The sequence below is a fragment of the Bombus pyrosoma genome, linkage group LG11 (genome assembly GCF_014825855.1).
Source record: "Bombus pyrosoma isolate SC7728 linkage group LG11, ASM1482585v1, whole genome shotgun sequence".
NCBI lineage: Eukaryota > Metazoa > Arthropoda > Insecta > Hymenoptera > Apidae > Bombus > Bombus pyrosoma.
Window position 1 is genome coordinate 706033 of NC_057780.1, and position 22461 is coordinate 728493.

General features: G+C 41.3%; 3 protein-coding genes across 3 annotated transcripts in view; 2 read left to right on the plus strand and 1 right to left on the minus strand.

The window, feature by feature from the left end:
• Nucleotides 1-18397, plus strand: part of LOC122572593 (glucose dehydrogenase [FAD, quinone]-like) — a 62487-nt gene extending 44090 nt beyond the window's left edge. Inside the window, exons 7-14 of the mRNA XM_043737723.1 lie at nucleotides 1772-2144; nucleotides 2530-2965; nucleotides 3096-3492; nucleotides 3748-4030; nucleotides 15380-15573; nucleotides 15920-16134; nucleotides 16207-17389; nucleotides 17657-18397. Of these exons, the coding sequence (XP_043593658.1) occupies nucleotides 1772-2144; nucleotides 2530-2965; nucleotides 3096-3492; nucleotides 3748-4030; nucleotides 15380-15573; nucleotides 15920-16134; nucleotides 16207-17389; nucleotides 17657-17927 (3352 nt within the window). The 3' untranslated portion in view covers nucleotides 17928-18397. The remainder of the gene's footprint in view (nucleotides 1-1771; nucleotides 2145-2529; nucleotides 2966-3095; nucleotides 3493-3747; nucleotides 4031-15379; nucleotides 15574-15919; nucleotides 16135-16206; nucleotides 17390-17656) is intronic.
• LOC122572597 (flotillin-2) overlaps nucleotides 1-22461 on the minus strand; it is a 95749-nt gene that overhangs the window by 22790 nt on the left and 50498 nt on the right. The window lies entirely within an intron of this gene.
• Nucleotides 20785-22461, plus strand: part of LOC122572591 (glucose dehydrogenase [FAD, quinone]-like) — a 6677-nt gene continuing 5000 nt past the window's right edge. Inside the window, exon 1 of the mRNA XM_043737720.1 lies at nucleotides 20785-20922. The gene's annotated coding sequence lies outside the window, so the exon portion shown is untranslated. The remainder of the gene's footprint in view (nucleotides 20923-22461) is intronic.

Sequence of the window (22461 nt, forward strand, 5' to 3'; positions counted from 1 at the left end):
GGACATCCTTCGATCCTCGTACACGAGACAGATGATCTTAAGTATTTACATTTTCAAAGTACTCGTCGATCAGATATCCGCGATGTTTATAAATATTCGATTCGAAGCAAATGTATTCGTTTCGGTCATTTCCTTTACATCGGTTCCTTGCACATTCGTACATCGTGGCTGATAACTTCAGTTATTACTTGTTAGGATAACGTTCGTATCGACGCTGATTGGCGGGTTACCGGGGATAGACACGTTCTTGCGATCTTTGCGTGTATTCGCGGTGTACACCGAGTAACGCTGATGCTAGTGGCATGTCGTATTTCGATATTTATATCTCGATAGCGAACGAAGCGAAAAACACAAGCTCTTAGCCACGTGATTTACGAACGTTTCAATGTCAGATTATATATTATTATAAAAAAGAAAAAAAAAGACAGATTCTCATATATATCTATCGGTCATATTTTTCCAGATATTGCGCGTTAGGGTTAAACCGGATGCACTTTACGTATGTAGGTAGCGTGCAAAATTCTCAAGCCATCTGAAACGATGATTTTACCATTCTACGAATCATATTTTTGGGTTGCATACTCTGAAACAACTCCGATAACTGAGATGCATGTATTTCTAACGTCGTTTTCTTACGCCAATTACACGATCAGTCGACGAAATTTTAATCGATTAGGTATATCGATGTCGTTGATTATTTCTGAAGTTTCAGTTGCGTCGCATTTTCGCATCCACTTTGTCGAACGCTGCAAAAGTCGTACTCGTATGTCTGAAAGCAATCGAAAAACAGCTGATTCAGCGATTCGTAACAATAGCGTAATATACCATTTTTGCCTGCACGATATAAAAGATTCGTCTAGCTATAATACATTTCGTTAAAAGGCTACGCATGTACGCTAAATATAAGCGTTCCGTTTGAAAGTGCCGCCTTTTCTAGACTGTATCTACGATGTTACGATATATATGAAAGATCCTTCAGCCGGCGTAGTTACAACGTTTCGCGTTTAATCAGGAAATATCGCGAGAATCGTAGGACGGATTCGATTAAAGTATCGTACAAATTTGTCGGTACTGTTTTGTAACAGTTTGCGTTTATTTTCATTTTCAGGTTCTAGCAACGGTGTTAAAGATTCGAACGATGATTCGAACGATACGCTGGTAAGAACGAAATTTATTAATTCGTCGCCTTTAGGCATACGACTGGTATATCAACAAGGAGATAAAAATAATTATTCAAAAAAAAATAAACGACAAACAAGGTACACTTTCAGTTATATAACCTCGCGAAAAAAGTAGATTAAATTCGAGACGTTGAGTCATTTAGATTTATGACAAACGAAACGTTTCGAATTGTTTGAGAAACGATCGAGCTTGCGAAAGCGTAACTCGCTTTGAAACTGTCGTGATTTGTTTGGCTTAAGTGACGTATAATCTTTCGTCGAAAGTGAATACAAATTACACGTACGTACATTGAATGAAACATCAGCCGATCACGTATTGCCGCGAATGTTTCGGAATTTAAAACATTATCAAATTAATATAAGCACAGTTGCGCGGAGGACAGCTCGATAGCATTACCAGAGATTTTAACGAAAGATACCGATCCGTGAAACGCGTTGATTATAATACAGTACGATCGAAGTACGGAAAACATACGGCAAGAAAGCAGCGTAAGAAGATTGTTGTTCGAGCAAATTCTTCCCGGAGGATCACCGAAAAAAAAAAAAAGGAAAAAAATGTCGAGCATCAGCAGAATGTCCGCGATAAGGATCGCGATGTCGTACGGACCCGAACTGAGTTTCCTGGTGCTCCTTCGTATGTTGATCGGCATGTACAGGCCGGATATCGTGAATCGCGAGACCAGGGTGAAGCCGATAACTTTATCGGATCTTGGAAACAGCTACGATTTTATAATAATCGGAGGTGGCACGGCTGGCTCGGTGTTGGCGAATCGTTTGTCGGAAAACGAAAATTGGACGGTGTTGTTGTTGGAGGCCGGCGTTGACGAAAACGATTTGTCCGACATACCGATCCTGTTCCCGATTCTCCAGCTCACCTCGATGGACTGGCAGTTCAAGACGGAACCGTCGAATAATTATTGCAAAGCGATGAAAGCTAACATGTGCAATTGGCCACGCGGCAAGGTACTATTTTCCAGTGACATTTATTATTGTTTATTATTATTATTATTACGACCATTGATGCATAATCATGGATGCACTTACGTAACATCGTGATTAAGGATTTACTCTATCCGATGTTAGTTTCTCCATATAAATCAAGTTACGTCGGCATGAATAATTTCGACTATTTTTCATTCTCACGAGCGATATAGAAGTGTGACGATTGCTATTAATCTTCTTAACAGGCGATATTCGCATAATATATTTGTGTAACCAAACATTTTTACGTCAAACTTTATTTAAACTTGTAGAAATTTCATTGTACGCGCGTATCGATATCATTCGCGATAATTCTATCTCTGGATACGTAGCAGGTATGTACATGAATAATTAAATAATCGTACAGGTACTCGGAGGAAGCAGCGTGCTGAACGCGATGATCTACGTCCGTGGCAACAAGAAAGATTACGACAATTGGCAGGAGATGGGTAATCCAGGATGGGATTACGAGAGCGTATTGCCTTATTTTAAGAAATCCGAGGACATGAGGATCAAAGAATACCAAGATTCCCCTTATCATCGAACCGGTGGATATCTGACCATCGAATACTTTAATCATCGTTCGTCCGTGACCGATTATCTGATACAAGCGGGCACGGAAATGGGCTACGACGTCGTGGATCTGAATGGACCCACACAAACCGGATTCTCCTTCACTCATGCAACGGTGAAAGATGGTCTGCGATGTAGTACCGCGAAAGCGTTTCTTCGAACGGCTTCCAAGCGAAAAAATTTACATATCAGTATGAAATCGATGGTAGAGAAGATTTTGGTGAGCCAAGGCGAGTTATTAAACGTTAGCTCTTCCTATTATCTTATCGTAGTTTCGTTGGAAATCGTAAAGCTTGGAATTGTTATTATCGGAGACGAGGATCACGAGAGACGATCAATCGGCGGTATGTTGATTTTCAGATGAAAATGGAAAAACAGCTTATGGCGTGCAATTTCAAGTAGGATCAATGCGCAGGACGGTGAAAGCCAGTCGCGAGGTAATTCTATCGGCTGGCGCGATACAATCGCCGCAATTGCTCATGTTGTCTGGAATCGGCCCCAGGGATCATTTGGAACAACTCGATATTCCCGTGGTCCACGAAGCTCCCGGCGTCGGTAGAAATCTTCAGGATCACGTCGCGATCGGTGGATTGAACTACTTGGTGACTAAACCGGCGAACATCACGGATCCAGCATCTTTCACTTTTAACTTGATGAAGTCCATCAATGCCCATACGCTCAATTTGTTCGTCAGAGAACGTACCGGGCCGTTGTACACGAATAACGCGGCCGAGGGTATAGGTTTCATCAACACCAAGTGAGTATTTATTAAGGTTAATTTGCAACCACCATTGCGAATTTTTCTGCAAATTTATATCTTTATGAACGAGAGAAACGAGACTGAAATAGAAATTTCCTTTTTATTTTATATATTTTCGTACATTACGCGGACATGTAATGTTACGTCTGTACGTAATGTCTTTTCGTCTTTAAATTCGATGCATACGCGCGCAGAGAAATTCCGATCGAACATCTTTTCACGCCTGCTTGCCTATATAACGAACGTTTCCAGATATGCGAACAAGTCGGAGGATTATCCTGATATACAGCTGTTCATCTCTTCGACGGCCGACAATACGGACGGTGGTCTCTTTAGCAAGAGAGATTGCAACCTTATGGATGACTTTTATGCGCATTTGTTCGAAAATATCCTGTACCAGGACTCGTACACGATCATGCCGCTACTGCTGCGACCTCGAAGCAGAGGATACATCAAGCTGCGCTCCAAGGACGTTAATCAGCAGCCGATCATCGTGCCCAACTACTTCGACGATCCATATGATCTCGACGTTTTGGTAATAAACTGGTTTATTATTCCTTAAAAAATAAATAGAGCGAACGTTTGTCGAGCAAACAGTAGCTGACTCGATCGATTTCGATGATACAGCGACGAAGAAACGAAAGTTTGAGATCGATACTCGTACACACGAGGGTAAAATTTGACTGCTCGTTATATCATACGTTTCTTGCTCTTCTCTCAATTGTAATTCAGTTTGCTAAACTCGGATTAGTTTCTTATTTCGAGCTTTCTTTTCGCCATCGACGACGGCGGCCATCGTCACTGTACAACGAGTTTCGTACTTTGTCGATCGATTTAAAGCAACGCCGAGAAATCGAATCTTCGAGAATTTAATAAATCGTGTATCTGTTAACGTCGACGGATGCAGGCAGAAGGCGCAGAGTTTATCCACGATATGTCGAAGACGAACGCGATGAAGCAACTGAAAACTCAACCGAATCCAAACAGAATTCCGGAGTGTTCGTCGTTCGGGTTCCCGTCGCTCGATTATTGGCGTTGTTTCGCACGATATTACACGCTAACTATTTACCACCCGAGCGGAACGTGTAAAATGGGGCCATCCACGGACAAAATGGCGGTGGTCGATGCCAGATTGAAGATACACGGCGTAAATGGACTTCGAGTGATCGATACCTCGATCATGCCGACGATCATTTCCGGCAATACGAACGCACCGACGATCATGATCGCCGAGAAAGCCGCTGACATGATCAAAGAGGATTGGAAGATTTAACACACCGGTTCCCTTCTCTATCCTCCAGATATACCGCCTACGAGTTATCGACGATGAATTTCAACGATCATAACGTTTACTCGACGATGATTATGGCGATGTTATAACAGCGATAACGACGATGACAACGACGATATAAGAAGAGGACAGCAATAAACATAGAATGGAAGTGTTATCCATGATAATCTTCGATCGATATCGTCGACTTCCGGCTGTTCTTTAAAACTTTAACTTTTACCAGTTTTAGAAATTCGGAAAATCGATAGGTATACACAGGATTAGATAAATTTACATCTTGGCACAAGAATCGCCGTTCTTTTCCATTCCTTTTACGCTGTCGACCAAGCTCTAGATTTCTCCAACACCGGATATCGACATGCGCGTTCACCGACCAACCAAACATCCGTGAATCTACTAAACGGTTGATGTACGCGATCCTGTGAAGCACGATCGCCGTTCGGAAGAGCTTCGATACCCCTTTGTTCCATCACGCGACCGAAACTATATGAACGCGATATGCTTCGTTTCCCCGGTTTTGCCTTAGTTACTTGCCTAAACTGTTACTCGCGCGAAAAGAGAGAGAGAGAGAGAGAGAGAGATCAGTGAAAAGAATGTAATTAGGCTTTTATCCATTAGGCGGATTTTGCATATCGATTAGCTAACGGTTTTCACGCGTGACTGTTATCGCGAGACGAAATTTTATGCCACGCGAAAAGCACCGGTTCTCGATCGGCTGCCAAAGGCAACATGAATACGTTGGTTACGGTTGGTCGTGGGGTCGAATGGATAACTGGAGGACAGTCTAGTACTGTAGCACAGTAATTTTCGATCTCTTTCATCTCATAGCACGCGTGGTATTAAAATTTTGCTAAACTATTGGGTTGCCCGAAATGTTTCTTTCGTTTTATCAGGAAATAAAAAAAATAATAATAGAAATAGAACGAAATGGATCACGCCTAATTCAATAAAATAATATAAAACAGAAATTGTTGTTCATTTATTATCACCTTATGAGACGAAAGAAACTTTTCGGACAACCTAATAGAAAAAAATATACGCGATGATTTAAAAAGCTGCTGCTATTTTGGATTTCGACGATCTTTCGTTTACGTTTACGATTAATACGAACATTATTCTTGTCTTTTTTAGTTTAGTTTGTCGCGGATGCACAACTATAGGCAGAATTTACTATAGCGGTACTGACAGTGTTTTGCAAGTATTTCGAAAACTAAGACCGAGCGGCGGTAACACGCAGAAGGCAAAGTCGTTGAAAACGTTGATTTTTTACAACGTTTTAAAAAACCAGCGAGATCCAAGAAGGCGACAGCTTCCTAAACAATTACCAAAATACATTATATTTGGATCAAAACGTTGGGAGAGACTATTGTCGGTTTTTTATTTTACGATCTAAAGGAGAAAAAAATCGGTGTCTCTGACCAAATAGTTAGGCGTTGCGCGTCTAAAAAATTATTGCCGCGCACCAGTCGTTGTAGATTAGTAGATTAGTCGTAGATCGCGGTTCTAACGTTTAAAATTAGAAACGAGGGAAAGTGTAAGTGGCGTGGGTTTGGACGAGATACTCCGCTTCGTTTCGAACGATTCGATAGCTTTAGGTTCTCTTGCATTTACCACTATATCGCTTAAAGTTTATGTTCCTTCTAAATCGTCGGTCGAACTTGCAGATATAAGCAAGAGCAGCGAAGGGAAAGAAAGAAGGAAGAGAGGAACGAATCTATCGTTTTTTTAAAGGAACCGTACCGTTAATCCGTGTCATTTGCATGCTGCTATCGACTGCGTTTAACAGGCTGACTTTCATCGTCCGAGCCAATTCATTTGGCGAGTAAAAGTCCGTGTCGGATACCGACTCGCGTAGATAATTCAACGATGGGAACTAAAGGGAATTTCGCGATCACCATCGCGTACGATACACTTATCGCGCGAGTCTCAGCTTCGATAATTAGTTAATTGGCAAAGTGAATTGGATTCGAGGGTACGACGATGCTTACGTAAGCGAAGTTTAAAGTAACAGTTTCAGAGATAGTGGATTATTCTACGGAATTTCTCGAACGTTGCCGCGTGTATTGTAATTGACGCAAAAAAGACATCAGGATAAACGAGCGTAATTTGATGCAGCGTTTTTTTTTTTTTTGTTGGCAATAAAAAGGATATGACGCAAAAATGAGAATTGCGCAACGAAGAACGGCTGTCCATCTCGCTGAAACTCTTCCAGCTAACGTCACATCTTAAGGAATTTGTCGATGCGAGAAGAAGCGGAGAAGAAGGGAAATCCGTTCAAAATCGAGGAAAAACAGTTGCGGCAGCGAGAATCGAATCGAATTAAAACGAAATCCAGATACAGTGGAATTGCATTTGTCTGAACTTGTCGACGGACCATGTAACAGATTTACGCAACAGTCGCTCACGTCGAGCGATAGAAACGATATAAGCGAATGCAATTAGCAAAAGTGAACTAAAATTTCGCTCGGATAAATGGAGTTCTACTGTATGACTTTGAAGAACGGTGGCAGGGCTGATGTTTCGAAAGTTCGACACGAGGAATAGTTTCGCGCGAATAGGACGAATGGATTTTGCAATAGATTTCGAAGGATATGAATGTCTCGACTTTTCTAATTAAAGATCTGCTATATCTTTTTAGATTAAGACGATATCCGAAATTATCGCCAGACAACCGATATATATCGATCGGCAATTTCAGCGTCGAATCTTCGATGTAGCTGCAGAATATTCCGTTACAAGACCAGTGAAAGCCTTCGCCTCGTTTTACGATCGCGTTCCATCGAAGCCTATAGACCGAACTCGCCTTTACACCCCTTTCGATATGACTGCAATGGTTTCGCGGAGGCTGGACGATCTCTCGAACTCGCCATCACCCAGACCGATCTAGGTAACTTTCGTTCGTGAAAACGCGCCGCTATTTTCCAACGCGGTACCCGGTCAATTAAGGTGCTACTTTCAGCAGGATCGGCGCGAGAGTGAAACCGTGAACAACCGAACACGATTTAGTGATTCGCGGTCGGTCTGTCCGCGTCTATCGAACCGAACGATCGCTCGCACGTGCTTTCCTTCGGGACACGCGCACCTTTTGCTCGTTTTCTTGGCTCCCTCTTCTTTCTTATTCCTCGTGTCGTTGTCAGTTTCGTCGTTTAAACCGGCTGAGGCGATCGTGTTCTCGGCGCGTGGCACATCCTTCTCATAGCGTAACGTTTCTAACGTGTATAGGCTACACCGTTTATACAGGCTTTACATATTTGAACAGTTGGCGCGCAAATCTTTCATGCATATATCGTATGTTTTATAGAAAACGTTTTGAAATTTCGTTAACATTGCGATGGGGTACGACTGTATCGTTCTGTCAACGGTACATCGACAAAATTCGCAACTAGTCTGAAAATCTATGTAGAAATTACAAGATATCGTCGCGCACGTGTATTTTGTATGAAAAATTAGTACAGCCTTCTTAAATATATGATAAGTGTTAAAGATAACCTTATTAAATATGGAAATCCGTCGATACAAAGTATAATCGACTGTATACAAATGTATTTATCTCGGATTGGTTGCAAAATTTTGCCAATATAACCGTGGTAGTGGAATCTCGTGACACCTGTGTTAACGAAATCTCAGCATATTCCATATAACGCAAGTAATATACTCGTTAAGATTATCTACGTGTGTTCGAATATTTTCGAAGGCCTGTGTGTGGATGACGATATCGTGCGAGATCGTGTCGAAGAAGTAAACGTTTAAGTTAACATAGGAGAAAGAATTCGAGGGTATCTTGCGTATTTTATTGTATTTTCTTCCCGTCAATTCTTTCTTCCTTTTATATATTTCCTTGTCGGTTTAGTTTCTTTTTTCCTCCGATCTTATCGTCGGCCAACTTTATGAATCGGTTCGCGGCGACGAGGATCGAGAACGGTTCGAAACGAACGGTCGGCGGATTCGAAGGACGGAAGGACGAAACGAGCTGTGATCGAAGCACAGGGACGAATTAAAAATGAGAACTGCAGTGTGAAGACACGAATCTGACGCCAAGTGAATTTGATCTGTAAGGATTTCGTTCGAATTTTCTTTCAGATTTAAGGAGCAGCGACGTTGTTAAATCGTAAAAAAACGGAAACAACAGCAGCAACGAAAGGTTTTCAAATATTCTCCGCGATCGGTAGCGTTACGATGCATTTTCCAAATCATCCCGATCTTCATCTCGCTTTCTCTTTCCACGCGAAAAGCAATGCGTCTTTCGACAGGCAAGTTTTGCTTAACCAAGCCTCGTAAATCCGGTTTGCGTGAATCGTTGTAAAACTTGTATAACTCTTAGAAAAGTTCTCCGCAACTGCAGGAAGCAAAAGTTTGCGCACACATCGCGTAAATTTCTTTTACGTAATACTATTCTTTGTTAATCGAGGGAGAAGTAAGAGACGATATACGTATTCCTCTGTTTGTTATTTGTGCCACAGTCGCCAAATTCGATTTTGCAAATACCTAATTGAAAGATACGCGCGCAGTTTGTTCAGAGGATGTTGCAATTGAAATTCAATAATAATCGGATATTTTTGTTAGTCGTAAGTAGTACACCGATCGGAAGATGAAACTAAGCGCAAAAATAAATACGTTCGTCTCCCACGATCTTCGGTAGAAGTTGCGTATGATGCACATGTGTGTTACGTACGATACGAAAGAAAAAGTGTCGTTTAGTAGCAGCAAAAAATTGCTTCAGTTTCGAAGAAATAAACGAAAAGCGAACTTGCTGCTTGCGTAATTAGATTGTATAATTAAATACAATGTCTCCGAATACAATGACTCAGAATCGATTAGCAGATAAAATATCGATCAATTTACACTTATATCGCGATATATTACGTGAGTGCTGACATATAGTCGGTTTCAATTGATATATTAAAAACAAAAAGTAACAAGTTACATGTACTTGTAAATCGATTTATTTATCTGCGAGATATATAATCTTGCGAGACTTGTAGCACGTAATTCAGAAATCTTCTGTTTCTACAAAAAATCACCGATAGCCTAATCTTTACCAGCTTCTTAATCTATAATTGTTGTTTAAACGTGAACGATATGACATCTAAATCAATATGTTGTATGGTTTAATATAGACTTGATAAAATTAAATTAGATTTAAGCGAGATTGAAATAATTAATACGATTCGAATAATTATATTAAACGGAATTTAAAAAACAGTTTAGTCGTGATCTTATGATATAGCGTATGTATAGTATTCTTAGCGATGAAACGACAGACGAAAGGAGAACCTGAGAAGCGAAACAGTATAGAACGGTACTTAGGATTTTAACCGATCGATCAGCGCAATACGCTCGCTCGAAGAATAGGATTTAATTGGATTAATTACAACGAAATATGTATTTGAGCGATATATCGGTACATTCTCTTATTTTTGTTTCAAATTGCTCTTTTCGTTGAGATTGCGATCAAAATCGGATTAAAAGTTGTACGAGATGTGAGAAAAATTGAAGTTAAACGATAACGTAATTTATCCATGATTTCGCTTACGTAGGCGATAACCTATCTAATTTAAGCGTAAAAATACATATAAATGTCGTGTGGACGACCAATTTCATTCTATACACGGAAAGAGTGCAGTGAACCTTTCTACATACCGCTCAGTGGTAAGTTCAATGTTTTTTACATATTATCGTTTAATATTAATCGCGTCTTTGTACATTTATATCTTCGCTCTGATTTTCGCTTCGAATCGATCGCAGTTTTGAAACCTTCGACCGAATCGGTACTTTCCTGTTCTTTTTTTCTTTTCTTTCTTTCTTTTTAGTTGAGCTTTCCTATTTTTCTCGTCAACAAAAGCATAATTCATATCGTCTGCCTTTTTCTCTTTCACCCGACTTTCACCGACAATGGGAAAGAAAGGAGCGAATTACGTGCTTCCTTTCTACGTACCGTTCATCGATCAGGACGTTCGTTCTTAGATAATTCATATGTAAGAAGAACTTGTCGCGTCATTAGAACTTTGTTCGCAGGAAAATACCACGAAAAATCGAAAGCTGAGCTACTTTTTTTCTTAATCCAAGTTCGTGATCCAACTTCGTACGTCGACCACGCTGAATTCTGGCTGCGTTAACTTCAGAACGCAACGTGTTCGTAACGTACCGCGAAACTTTGAATTCGAAATCTTTACAACCACGCAAACACGTTTTATCTTGAATCGTAAAGAAATCGCTGAAATCTTCGTCGAGAATAAGCTTTCAAATCTTACGAAGAATCGCGTTTCAAAATCTTTCGTACGCCATCGTTTGAAACTTTCACGCGGTGTGCCTCGCTCTACTGCTCCTCCGTCCTGTCTTGGATGAGTCTCTCTTTGTGTCACTGCCGATCGAAAAGACTATCGACGCGAATATCATCGTTCGGATATTTTGAATATCCTCTACGCGCAGATTCAATAGAACGTTATCTCGTATCGAGAGGGAGACAATCGCTGCGATAATTACACGATGTCGTTACTCGTCGATGGCATAATACTGATACTAACGTCGTGGCCAATTTTTGAAAATTGTCACCGAGTTTCGCCACGCGATTTACTATTTGCCCATCGATAACGAGACCAGACGTGAGAGCCGTGTCACGAATGGGACAATCGTATCGGTGGTGGGAAAGGAAAATGCAACGTGTACAGGAACGAAAGCGCTAAACTAACGCGAAACTTTTTCACGTGATAGAAGCCACCGTCCCTTCGGTCGATCCTCCGTACGGCCTTGTTTATCCGTCCTCCCTCTCGAAACACGTTTTTCAAGCGATTCTTTCGTGCCGTCCCCCGACTTTATTTCGCATGACGCATTCGAGCGGTTTACTGACTGGATGACGTCAGGCTCTTTCTCCGGAAGAGAGCGAGTCCCGATCTCCCTTCCAGTTCACGGTGCGTCGAGCCTCTTTAATTAGCCCGTCTAGTGTGGCCACGGCCGCGGCTCTTGCCCAACTGTACCCCGTCGCGTCGTCAAAATAGATGAATCGTTGCCGTTCTGCGTCAGGCTTTCACGCGGCGCGCCGCAGACTCACGACTGCTCCGTTCTGTCTCGGATGAAGCTCCTCTTTGTGTTGCTCCCGACCAAAAGGACTATCACGCGCGCGCGCGCTCCCTACTCGCTACAGCCGCCCAAATGTCTTCGAATTCTGCTCCACGAGCCACTATCGGCCTCCTCTACTGCGCGCCGCTTCCCTTTGGACGATTCTTCAGGTTTGTCTAACTGTCACATTACCGTTCTTTCTTTCCTTCTCGTTATTTCTTTCCCGAAAAGTGAAATATTCTTCGCTTTTCGATAGATCTCGCGAGGTAATCTCTCGCGTTTTCAAAACGAAGATTTACTTTTAGATCTTTTGTTCAAACGGAATAAAAGGGATTGCGGTTTTTTTATTCGTTCGACCCAAGGGAGAGGGTGGCGTTTTCAGAGTTCGTTTTTGAAGAAGACTCAGCCGAATCGAACATTTATTTTTCACGGTATTCTTTACGTTGTCAAAATCGAAACGATAGAATGGAGAACGAAAGATGAATAAAGTAAACGAGAGAAATAACGCGAAACGTCTATACAAATACACGGATCGAGAACATATTTTCGCTTTGCCTTGTGACTACAGTCATTTTCATCGGATTTACAACTAGCAATGGAAGAATATTTGCGTAGTAGGTTTGGCTTTAAATAGATAGAGGGATAATGTGTACTTGGATTCTATTTTATGCGAAGGTTGAGTGGGGCTGTTGAACGTCGTGGTGAAAGGGAAAGTGGGTATACGTGGTGAGCTTGCGATAGTTCAAATTCAACGGGACAAATGGGAAATAATTGTAACGAACTTGATAAAGACACTTTCTGTACGAATTCTCCTTTTCTCAAAAATTCTCTATTTCGTAATGTTCGCTTCGTATGATAACGCAATAGAATATCTATTCGTTAGCGATATACGGTATGTAAATATCGCGAACGTATATTTTATTCATCGTCATTGTGAGTCAAATTTTACGAGCAGCATTTTCCATATGTCGAGAAATATCTCGACGCGCTGTCAAAAATTATTCCGACAACGTTTCCAACTCTAGTATACCCGATACTATCCTCATCGCTGGACTAACTTCCTGCGCGCTAACGACGTTATCGTATCTCTCTCATGTGGGATCTCTTTCGCGCAAACAATTTTACCAAGCGTTATCGAACTCTCTTCCAAGCCTCGCTCGTCATACGTTCCGTCAAAGACAAATTTTCGCGACTTTCGAAAGTCTGCTCACCACAAACCACATTTTGCACAAACCAGACACGATTAATTGCTCGTCAACTGTCGGGACTTTCACACACACAGAAAGCATATCGCGAGTCGATTCGAGCGTGCAAAAACCAGACCTGCGATCGCGTATGATTTATCCTCCGATGTGATTATACGATCCTATCGGCTTTTGTCGATATGCTCTGCATCGGTTCGAATACAGTCGTAGTTGAAAGAAGGTTTAAAATTGCAACGCGAATATAGGTATCAGTAACTTTGTGTCACATACTTTTTACCATGTTAGTTAGGATTTCAATTTAGTCTATTTCCAGATATACAGTCGGAGAGGATAAGTGGATAGGTAGAGGAAGTACGTGGCAATGAAGTTGAAGTTAAACCTTTAACGAAACTTCGTTGACACGTATTTCCGCTATCTGTCAGTTTATTTTTCCACCCTGACTGTATGTTACATGTATCGTCTACTCGTCGTTCTTGTAAAATAAAATTCCGTTTCCTAAAATTATCATACAATCATGTCTTATGAATTATCTTCGGTCCGTTACTGCACGCACATACGTTGAAAACTTGGAATCGCTAGAAAATCGATTCGAGTTGAACGCGCATCGCTAGCTGCAACGCTACGGATTCTTGTCTCGTATCGAGATCGTCACTTTCACGCGAAACACTGTTTCGATGATCGTCGATCACCGGTCAGATTTTACAATTTTACAACCGTTAGCTTCCTCGTTCGTACTCGCTAGCGCTTTATCATCGACGAAACAACTTCGATTCGACGACTTTTCGTTCGTGACGGCATCGATGAAATCGTAATTCGTTCAATTTCAACCGTATACACTTTCACGTTGAAAGTTATTTCGCGTTTCACGCGATACTCGTAATTTTCGCTAGTCGCGCGTTCGTCTTAGTTCATCGAGGAAAACGGTGAAATAACGCGTAAAAGTTGCGTAAGCGCCAACGTCGGTATAAAAGAATTGCAAAAGAAGAAAATCGATTTGGCATAATTTTTCGAATGCCCGACAGTCTCGACGATTCTTCTAAAAGTTAGTCGACGCATCGACTACGTGATTAGAAAATTGCGTGAAAGATAAGCAAGGTTTGAACGATACTAGCACGCTTTTGACTTAACTTCGGTACACGTGGAACATTCCTTACGGAAAGATAGAGCGGATCGATGAAAACTATCGAGTTCGAACTGCGGGTACGCGTCAATTTATTCCACAGCGGCGTAAATGCGATCGAACGAAGAACCGTTCGAACAAGGAGCGTATTTTCTTTCAGGCGATCCAACGATAGCAGTTGGTAGCAGCTGCGACGTTCTCCGTTGCGTTTCGCCGATTCTAAATTACACGCAAACTTAGCATTGACACATTGACTCGAATTCTGTTGCTTTCTGTTCGCAGGTGATACCGACTTCTAATTGGATAAAATGCGAGCGTACGTGCTGCTCTCGCTCCTGGTGCAATTGGCATTCGCGTTTCGACTCCCATTTCCGGTAAATAGAGCCGTCCCGATCGATCGATATCGGCGATTATCCCCGAAAGGAAACTCGAAAGCTCGCGACCCGTTGATACTGACAAACGATGTTCTAGTAGACGACGTAGTCTAGTAGAAGGCGCGCCTTTCTTTTCGCCTATATTTCTCTTTCGATACATATTTCTTTTTTCTCTGTATATTTTATCTCTATCCTATATTTCGTGCAGTTTAATCCTCCATCGGCGATGGTGACTCGAAAGTCGGTCAGGTTTTATTTTTCTTGAAACTAGCCTACCTATCGTAATTATCTCCAGTCGGAAGGAAGAAGTCGAACGAAGAACGATCGATCAGATCGATGTCGGTTGTACTGAAGAGAAACGAGCTTCTATGGCAAATTTACAAACCAAATACCCTTGTACTTGGTTATAATTATATTTTGGATGGCCCTTCGAACCCGAGCATCATCATGGCGATGCATAGGCAAAGTCACGAGCACGAGAATTCGAAAAATAATCTCGTCGTAGACAGAACGTGTCCGATGCGATTTTAAATGTCTGATTTTCGCGAATTTTTAATATAATGCAAACAACATTACTCCGGGCATGTTTAACGATACTTAATTAACATTAACCGTGCTGTAACGATATCGCGATTAGAATACTCCTTTTCTCTTTCTCGAATCCAGAGTAGCTTTCGCTTCGCGATAATCTTGCGTTTAATCTTTGCTTTACATCGATTCGTACGAAATTTACTTTTTCTTCGTCTATCTGTGAAGAACAGGGATACGAGCAAAGCGCAGTTAAATCACGAAGGCATATGAAAGTGAAAGTGATTTAATTAAAGACCTCGTTAACCAGTTTCAGGCTAGCCTATTGGATACGAGCAATGGAACATCATGTTGCTCCTGCAGCTTCAAAGACACGTCGTATATGGCGTCCAAGTGCGGCGTGAAAACATCTTTCATGAGCTTGGTTGAGAAAATAATCGCGTCTACGTGCGACGTGTCAGATCCTTGCCACAGACTCGGCAAAGAGGAAGTGCCCAACGAATGGTAAGGTCTTGGCGACTAATTTTATTCTATTTAAATTCTCTGAATTTCAAATCGTTCGCTCGATTCCTTAAACTTTCATCTTTTTCTACATTGTCTTGCAGCGATTGAATTCTTCCGGTAATTTAAACTTTTATAGAAACCTGAAACAAGGGTTTATCGCGTGTTTTAAGTTGTAATTGAAAAATTAAGTTGCAGTTGAATTGACGATAAAGTAGGATCTCGTACGAAACGGCATTACGTAAAAATCGAATTTTCCGAAATGCGACAGATGTGTTCCATTTAATTTATAATTTATCATCGTTACGATCGACCATCCGATTCATTGCTCTGTACGATGAAAACGTAGGTTCGACTTTATCGTGGTCGGCGGCGGAGTAGCCGGGCCTGTAATTGCCAGGAGATTGAGCGAAAATCCCTGGTGGAGGGTTCTGCTGATCGAAGCAGGGCCGGAAGAACCGTCGATGACTTCTATTCCTGGACTCGCGGTTCACGCGGTCAATTCGACTTTGGATTGGAATTTCAAAACGGAGCCGACAGAGCCCCATCCGACCGCGTGTTTAGGTAACCGATCTGCGTTCTTGTTCGAGGAAGTAATGAAATTCTATCCTTTCTAACTTTACGTATCACCGGCAGAAACCGACGGAGTGTGCACTTGGCCGCGAGGGAAGATGATGTCCGGTACCGCCGGCATGTACGGAATGATGTACGTACGAGGACATCCGGAAGTGTACAACAGTTGGGCTCGGGCAGGCGCCACAGGTTGGTCCTACGACGAAGTCGCCCACTACTTCGAACGCGCCGAGGATCCCGTAGATCCGTCGATATTATCCGACAAACCTAGAACCGTTCCCGTGCCAGGTCCGATGAAGATTCGATTTTATCCCCATAAGCCAGCGTTCGCCGACGAACTTTTGAAAGCTGCGGCCGAGCTGGGTTACAGAACGTCGAGTTTGAAAGAATACAGCCAGACAGGCTTCATGGTGGCTCCCATGACGACCGACAATGGCGTACGAGGCACGACTTCGAGAAATTACTTGAGATCGGCATACGGTAAAAACAATCTAAGGGTGTTGATCAACGCCCAGGTGACGAAGGTTCTAACGAATCAGTGGCAGAGCAAAGCGTACGGCGTCGAACTGATCGATAAAGATGGATACAAGAGGATCGTGAAAGCTAACAAAGAGGTTATTCTAGCGGCTGGAGCGATTGGCTCCCCTCACATTTTATTGAACTCCGGGATAGGACCCAAGGAGCATTTAACCAAATTAGGCATGAACGTGATCAAGGACCTGCCGGTAGGGAAGAATCTTCACAATCACGTGTCGGTCGCGGTTCACTTCAGTATCAAGGATACCGCGTACGAATCCATGAACATGAACAGCGTTAACGAGTACTTGGAGACCAGAACCGGTCCGTTGAGCAGTACCGGATTGACCCAAGTGACGGCGTTTCTCGAGAGCAGCTACGCCGTTAGCGGAGTACCCGATATCCAGATGTTCTTCGACGGATTCTCGCCAAACTGTCCAAGGACCGGACTCGAATTCGAGTGTTTGAACGGCGCGCTTGGCTTATGCTCGGACAGAAGGCAGATCGTGGTCAGGCCGACGGCTGTTACCGTGGAGAGCAGGGGATACATGAAGTTGCGTTCCGGCGACCCGATCGCACCACCTTTGATTTACCCCAACTACTTTACCGACACGAAGGATTTGAAGGTGTTGATCGAGGGTATTAGGAAGGCCATCGAGCTCACCAACACGCAGACTATGAAACAATGGGATTTTCGATTGGAACCCGTCGTTCATCCCCTTTGCACCAAGTAAGGACTGTGTTATACGGCGTTATACCGTAATTCATGCAACGAACGTTCTCGTTAAAGCCTCGAGAGCCCCGTTCTCGAGAAAATAGAATTCGAATATGTCGATAAATTTACAAATTTTTGTCTTATTTTCGGCCATAAAATCCCCCTTACCACGTTCGTACCATGAATTACGGACCATCCTGTATATTACGGATGAAAGTAAAACGTTCAAATATATACGTCAATTCGCGTAATTGGTACTAACGTGAGATTCATTTGGTTCAGCTATCACTTCGCCACTGACGCGTACTGGGAGTGCTACGTAAGAGCGGCCACTGGACCGGAGAACCATCAGTCGGGGACATGCAAAGTAGGCGCGTACGACGACCCAACGGCCGTCGTCGATCCGGAGCTACGAGTACGTGGTATATCGAACATTCGAGTCGCGGACGCATCCGTGTTTCCGATCGTGCCAAACAGTAATCCCATCGCAGCGATCATGATGATCGCGGAGAAGGCGGCCGACATGATCACGCATACATGGTCGAAGATGTGAGAACTCGAAGATGCGTCGGAGAAAGTCGATGCCATGCTTCTTTAATCTCGATTCTCCTGTCGTATGGTATTCCGCGCGATGTCCCGTTCGTTGCAACACGTTCTTATGCGAGTGCTATCTTTCCAGAAGATGCCAACGATGAAAATGTTCCTTACCGAACATTGCTCACGTCACCACGATGCAATCTTTAAATCGTTTTAATTTGGTCAAGATTGAATTCGAGAAATTTTTAAGCCAACTTTAAAAAATGCGACGTATTATGTAATACACTTGTGTGCCATATATGACAGGATGAGTAACGACGAGTTTATCATTTCCAAATAATCAATGCGCAACCATTACTCTGTATATAACGATAAGCAAATAATTTACGATAAGTATCGAGCGATGCAAATATTTGTAGAATAGACTCGAGTCTATCTTGTGGGCAATGTTTCAAATATGATAATTCAAATATATCTTTTACTCGATATCTCGTTTATTTCATTTCGGAAATTTTATTTATAGAAACGATGGCGAATCGATTTAAGAAATATTCACCTCGTTCCGGATACGAATAAAGATGTTTGCGATGCCTTCTTTCTCGCTGAATAACGGTATACCTCGCACGGATACATCGGTCATTTCTATTTAGATGGCACGTACAATTTGAAAAATCGACCGTTGATAAATTAAAAATACGTATACGAGTCAGCCTCCCCTGTCATTTACGCGATGTCATATACGAGAGTCGTACAGAAAGTAATGCCCGTTTTGAGATAACAACGATACAAATACACTTTAAAAACATTTCTTGCTTTCCAACTTTCGTATATATAGCAAGTTATTTTTCGATACAACCGCCAGCCTTGTTCCAATACTTATCGAAACGTTCTATGAGTTTTTGTACTTTGGTTCGCATATCCATCGTCTTACGCAATCCTTTAAACCACCCTTTCTTGCGAAACATTATCGATCAAACATATCTTTCTTTGAATTAATTTTTCTTAAATATCATTTCTAACGAAATAGCGGACACGTTCTTGAATCGCTCTGTAACGAGAGACGCGCAGTTTCTCTGTCTCTATTGACTTCCCGCAACCACGGTCTTATTTAATAATTCATCCGTAATTCTATTACCGTCAACCGCTGTAATTCGGCGGTGAATCCCATTTGCAGGAATTTTTTCAGCCTTTGAAAAGCACAAAAGCGTAAAAACGTCGTCGACGGGATTTTTATTAATCAATATCAAGTATTTAAGAACAAAATTTTGTACGACTTATGTCAATATATGAACGAAGCTAGGCGATCTTCTATAAGTACATTCCATCGTTTTACGTGTCTTATATATGTAAACGGGCAGTGCTTTCTGGACGACCCTCGTATTATCGATAGAAGTTATGCTTATTTTCAATAACAATTCGTCTATTGTAAGACGAACACATCCTTTATGCTGAAAATTCTTTTAAAAACTGAAAAGAAGGCGATAAGATCTTTAATGTATGTATGTATATATGTATATACAGAGTGTGCCACCTAACATTATCATCTGAAATATGTACATGTATATGCGTTGTAATACAAAATTCGAACAAACGTTTTCTATAGAAGTTGCATAGTTCTGTAGGGGCCAGTGTATAATGGAAATAGTTGTATGACTAATAGTTGCAAGAGACATTGTTTATTCGATTTTCGCTGGCCTTCAAATATTTACAATTAGCATTAGTATCGGTTGTGCTTGAATTTTTCTTCAAAGTGATTATCATTTACGAATAAATAAAATGTAACATTCCATTAAAAAAAAAAAAAAAAACAAAGTTGGTCCTTTTATCTCGCTATCCTTTAGCTGTAGAAATCTTTTGCACGCCCCTCTAATTTCGAAATACTTCACTTATATTGTGTCACTTTTCTACTCTATAGTTACATTATAGAAAAATGTTTCATTATTTATCACGTTATATGTATTTTACGCATACGACGAGAATATACAGTAAGCATTACGGTATAGTACATGGAGTAAAAAGATACACGTGCAAGAGAAATAGTGCAGTGAAGTAAAAAATACACGGATCGAGATGCAGATGTGTGTAATATACATAAACACCTGTATACGTGAAATAGAGATTTATAAAAAAAAGAAGTTTACCTCGACATTCGTATCGAACAAATAATATCGTATTACGTGTATTACGTTTTACGTCTTACGTTTCGCGTTTCGTTTACCGATCAAACTCGACATGTACCGACGTTTACATGTCCTGTGAAAAGTCTAGTTGACTTTTGCCGACCCGAGTCGATTGTCGAGAACCTGGCCGAATTTCTGTGAATATATGCAATATCATGCAAAAGTTTCCGGCTAGATAGACTTTTTACTTTGTATTTCAAAAGCGATATTTTAAAGAGATTTAAGTAATATATACAATTGTGTACTTAACATTCTTTCATATATCTCTCTCATATCTCATTCTCGCATAGCTTTTCAAATATAGAATAGTATTGTACTTTTATCGGTAATTTATTCGATATTATACTTTAGGAACGTAGTACAGTATGTACGAAAAGTATTGAAATAATTTTTTACTACTAAAATACTACGCAGTCCATGGAATTCAAAATTAAGTAACGTCTGTAAGCAGAGCGGTGTTTCAAGCAACAATTTTCGGCAAAGAAGCAAATTTCCGGCCGGGATGAATTTTTATTTTTATATTCGAACAACGATATCTAACAGAATTTTCTAACACAATTTTATAATATTAAATAGTTATAATTCTATAGAATGTCACGTTTGAAATATAAAACGACAAAACTTTTGTACGATATTGTACGTACATGTATACGTATATCGCTGTATCATTCAGAATTCCGTGAAGATTACAATTTATCAGGGAATAAACTAAAAAAAGATGGAAAATAATGTACATAAATAGCTCGCGAACGATGTGTTAACATCAAAAGCAATTCATACTTGAGCTGGCAGCTACGGTGGAAGTGCGCAACTGGACTGGATTTCTTATTGGTTCGTTCCATCAATTTTATATTGGCAATTAAACTTGAAAATATTTGATATTTCGTGAAAATCCATTTGATAATTATCGAGTATAGAGCGTGAAACATGTTGTCGGTATCGGCATTCAGGAAATCTTTTTCCCTACACGTATATGGCCATCGCTCGGCGTTAGTTTTCAACTTATAAAGCAATTTATGTTTAACGCTATATGTATTATCTAACTATTTATTTTATAATTGTTATGGATAAATCGAAGGTAAATTTAGATAAACATGTTATATATGTAGTATCGAGAAAAAAGGCCTGATTATAGATTGGTCAAATCATAAAAACAGTGTCGTCTGACCTTCAGTTGTTTACATCGAAGAAGGCCTATGTGATTACGGTTACCTAATTCTTGCGAAACGTGGGCATAGTGAAATTAGAAAAAATGGTGTTTCGACCACTCGCGGGGAGACGCGATCGCAAGAAAACACGTCAACGGGAGTCGTAAATTCCCGTTACGATTAAATAATCGACGCCACGAAATGATCGATCCCCTGATTTCTGTTACGATAATAGGGGTGGTTCAACTGAAATTACACTGAATTAACAGGTATAGAATAGTGTTTATTCCAACAACGTTATATAAGGACAATAGTTACGCCGATGCGTATATCTGACTGATTTGAGGTATGAAACTCGTGTTGAATGAGTGAGAGCTTGAGAGACTGAACTCGACTAAAATTAAGACTGCGACTAAGACTAAGACTAAGATTACGACTGCCGGGAGTATAATTGTTGATGACTGCTTGAGCGACTGCTCGAGAGTATAACTGTTGATGACTGCTTGAGCGACTGCTCGAGAGTGTTGTACTGCCCTTAAGGTGTCTCGGAGGAAAGCTTGGTGTGGGTGTGCCCTTTGACTGATGAACGCGGATTCGTTGTTCACACTTTTCGTCCAGGAAGTGAGGGTAACGATCCGCGATGCTGATTGGTGATGACCCACTCTAATGAACAGAATATGCAGAAGATTCCCACTAACGTAGAGCGGCGGTGGACTTTGCTCCAGATGGGAAAACAGCCTTTTATGATGGACATGTGTTGGGTTTTTTCCGTCTGATGACTGTCCGCTTTCTCCGTGATTTTTAAGAGCGCCTAATAAACTCAAAGACCTTTCCAAGACCCCGCCATAAACTGCAAATATTTCTCGAATTAGAGAATTCTCCAGACATGCAATTAGACTGGTAAACAGGTGTGGAGACAATGCAGCTAAAGGCTAATGTCTTTATGATGGGTCATTGGGTCTATTGAGAATCGGGATGGCTGTAGGTTGACCGTTGGCGGCCAGGTAACGAGGGCTGGCGTGCAGATGTCCCGCGCGACGTAACAAATGGAAACGAACGCTAGAGGAGAAGTACGATTTTGGACTCAAGAAGTGTTGATTGAAAGTTCAGAGTGTGCGAATCGAGAAGTAAGTGTGAATCGAGAGTCAGGGTTAGTCTACAAATCGAGGAGTAGAATTGTTAGCGTTGTCGAGTTGCGAGAGTTGTTATTTTTTTTTTTTTT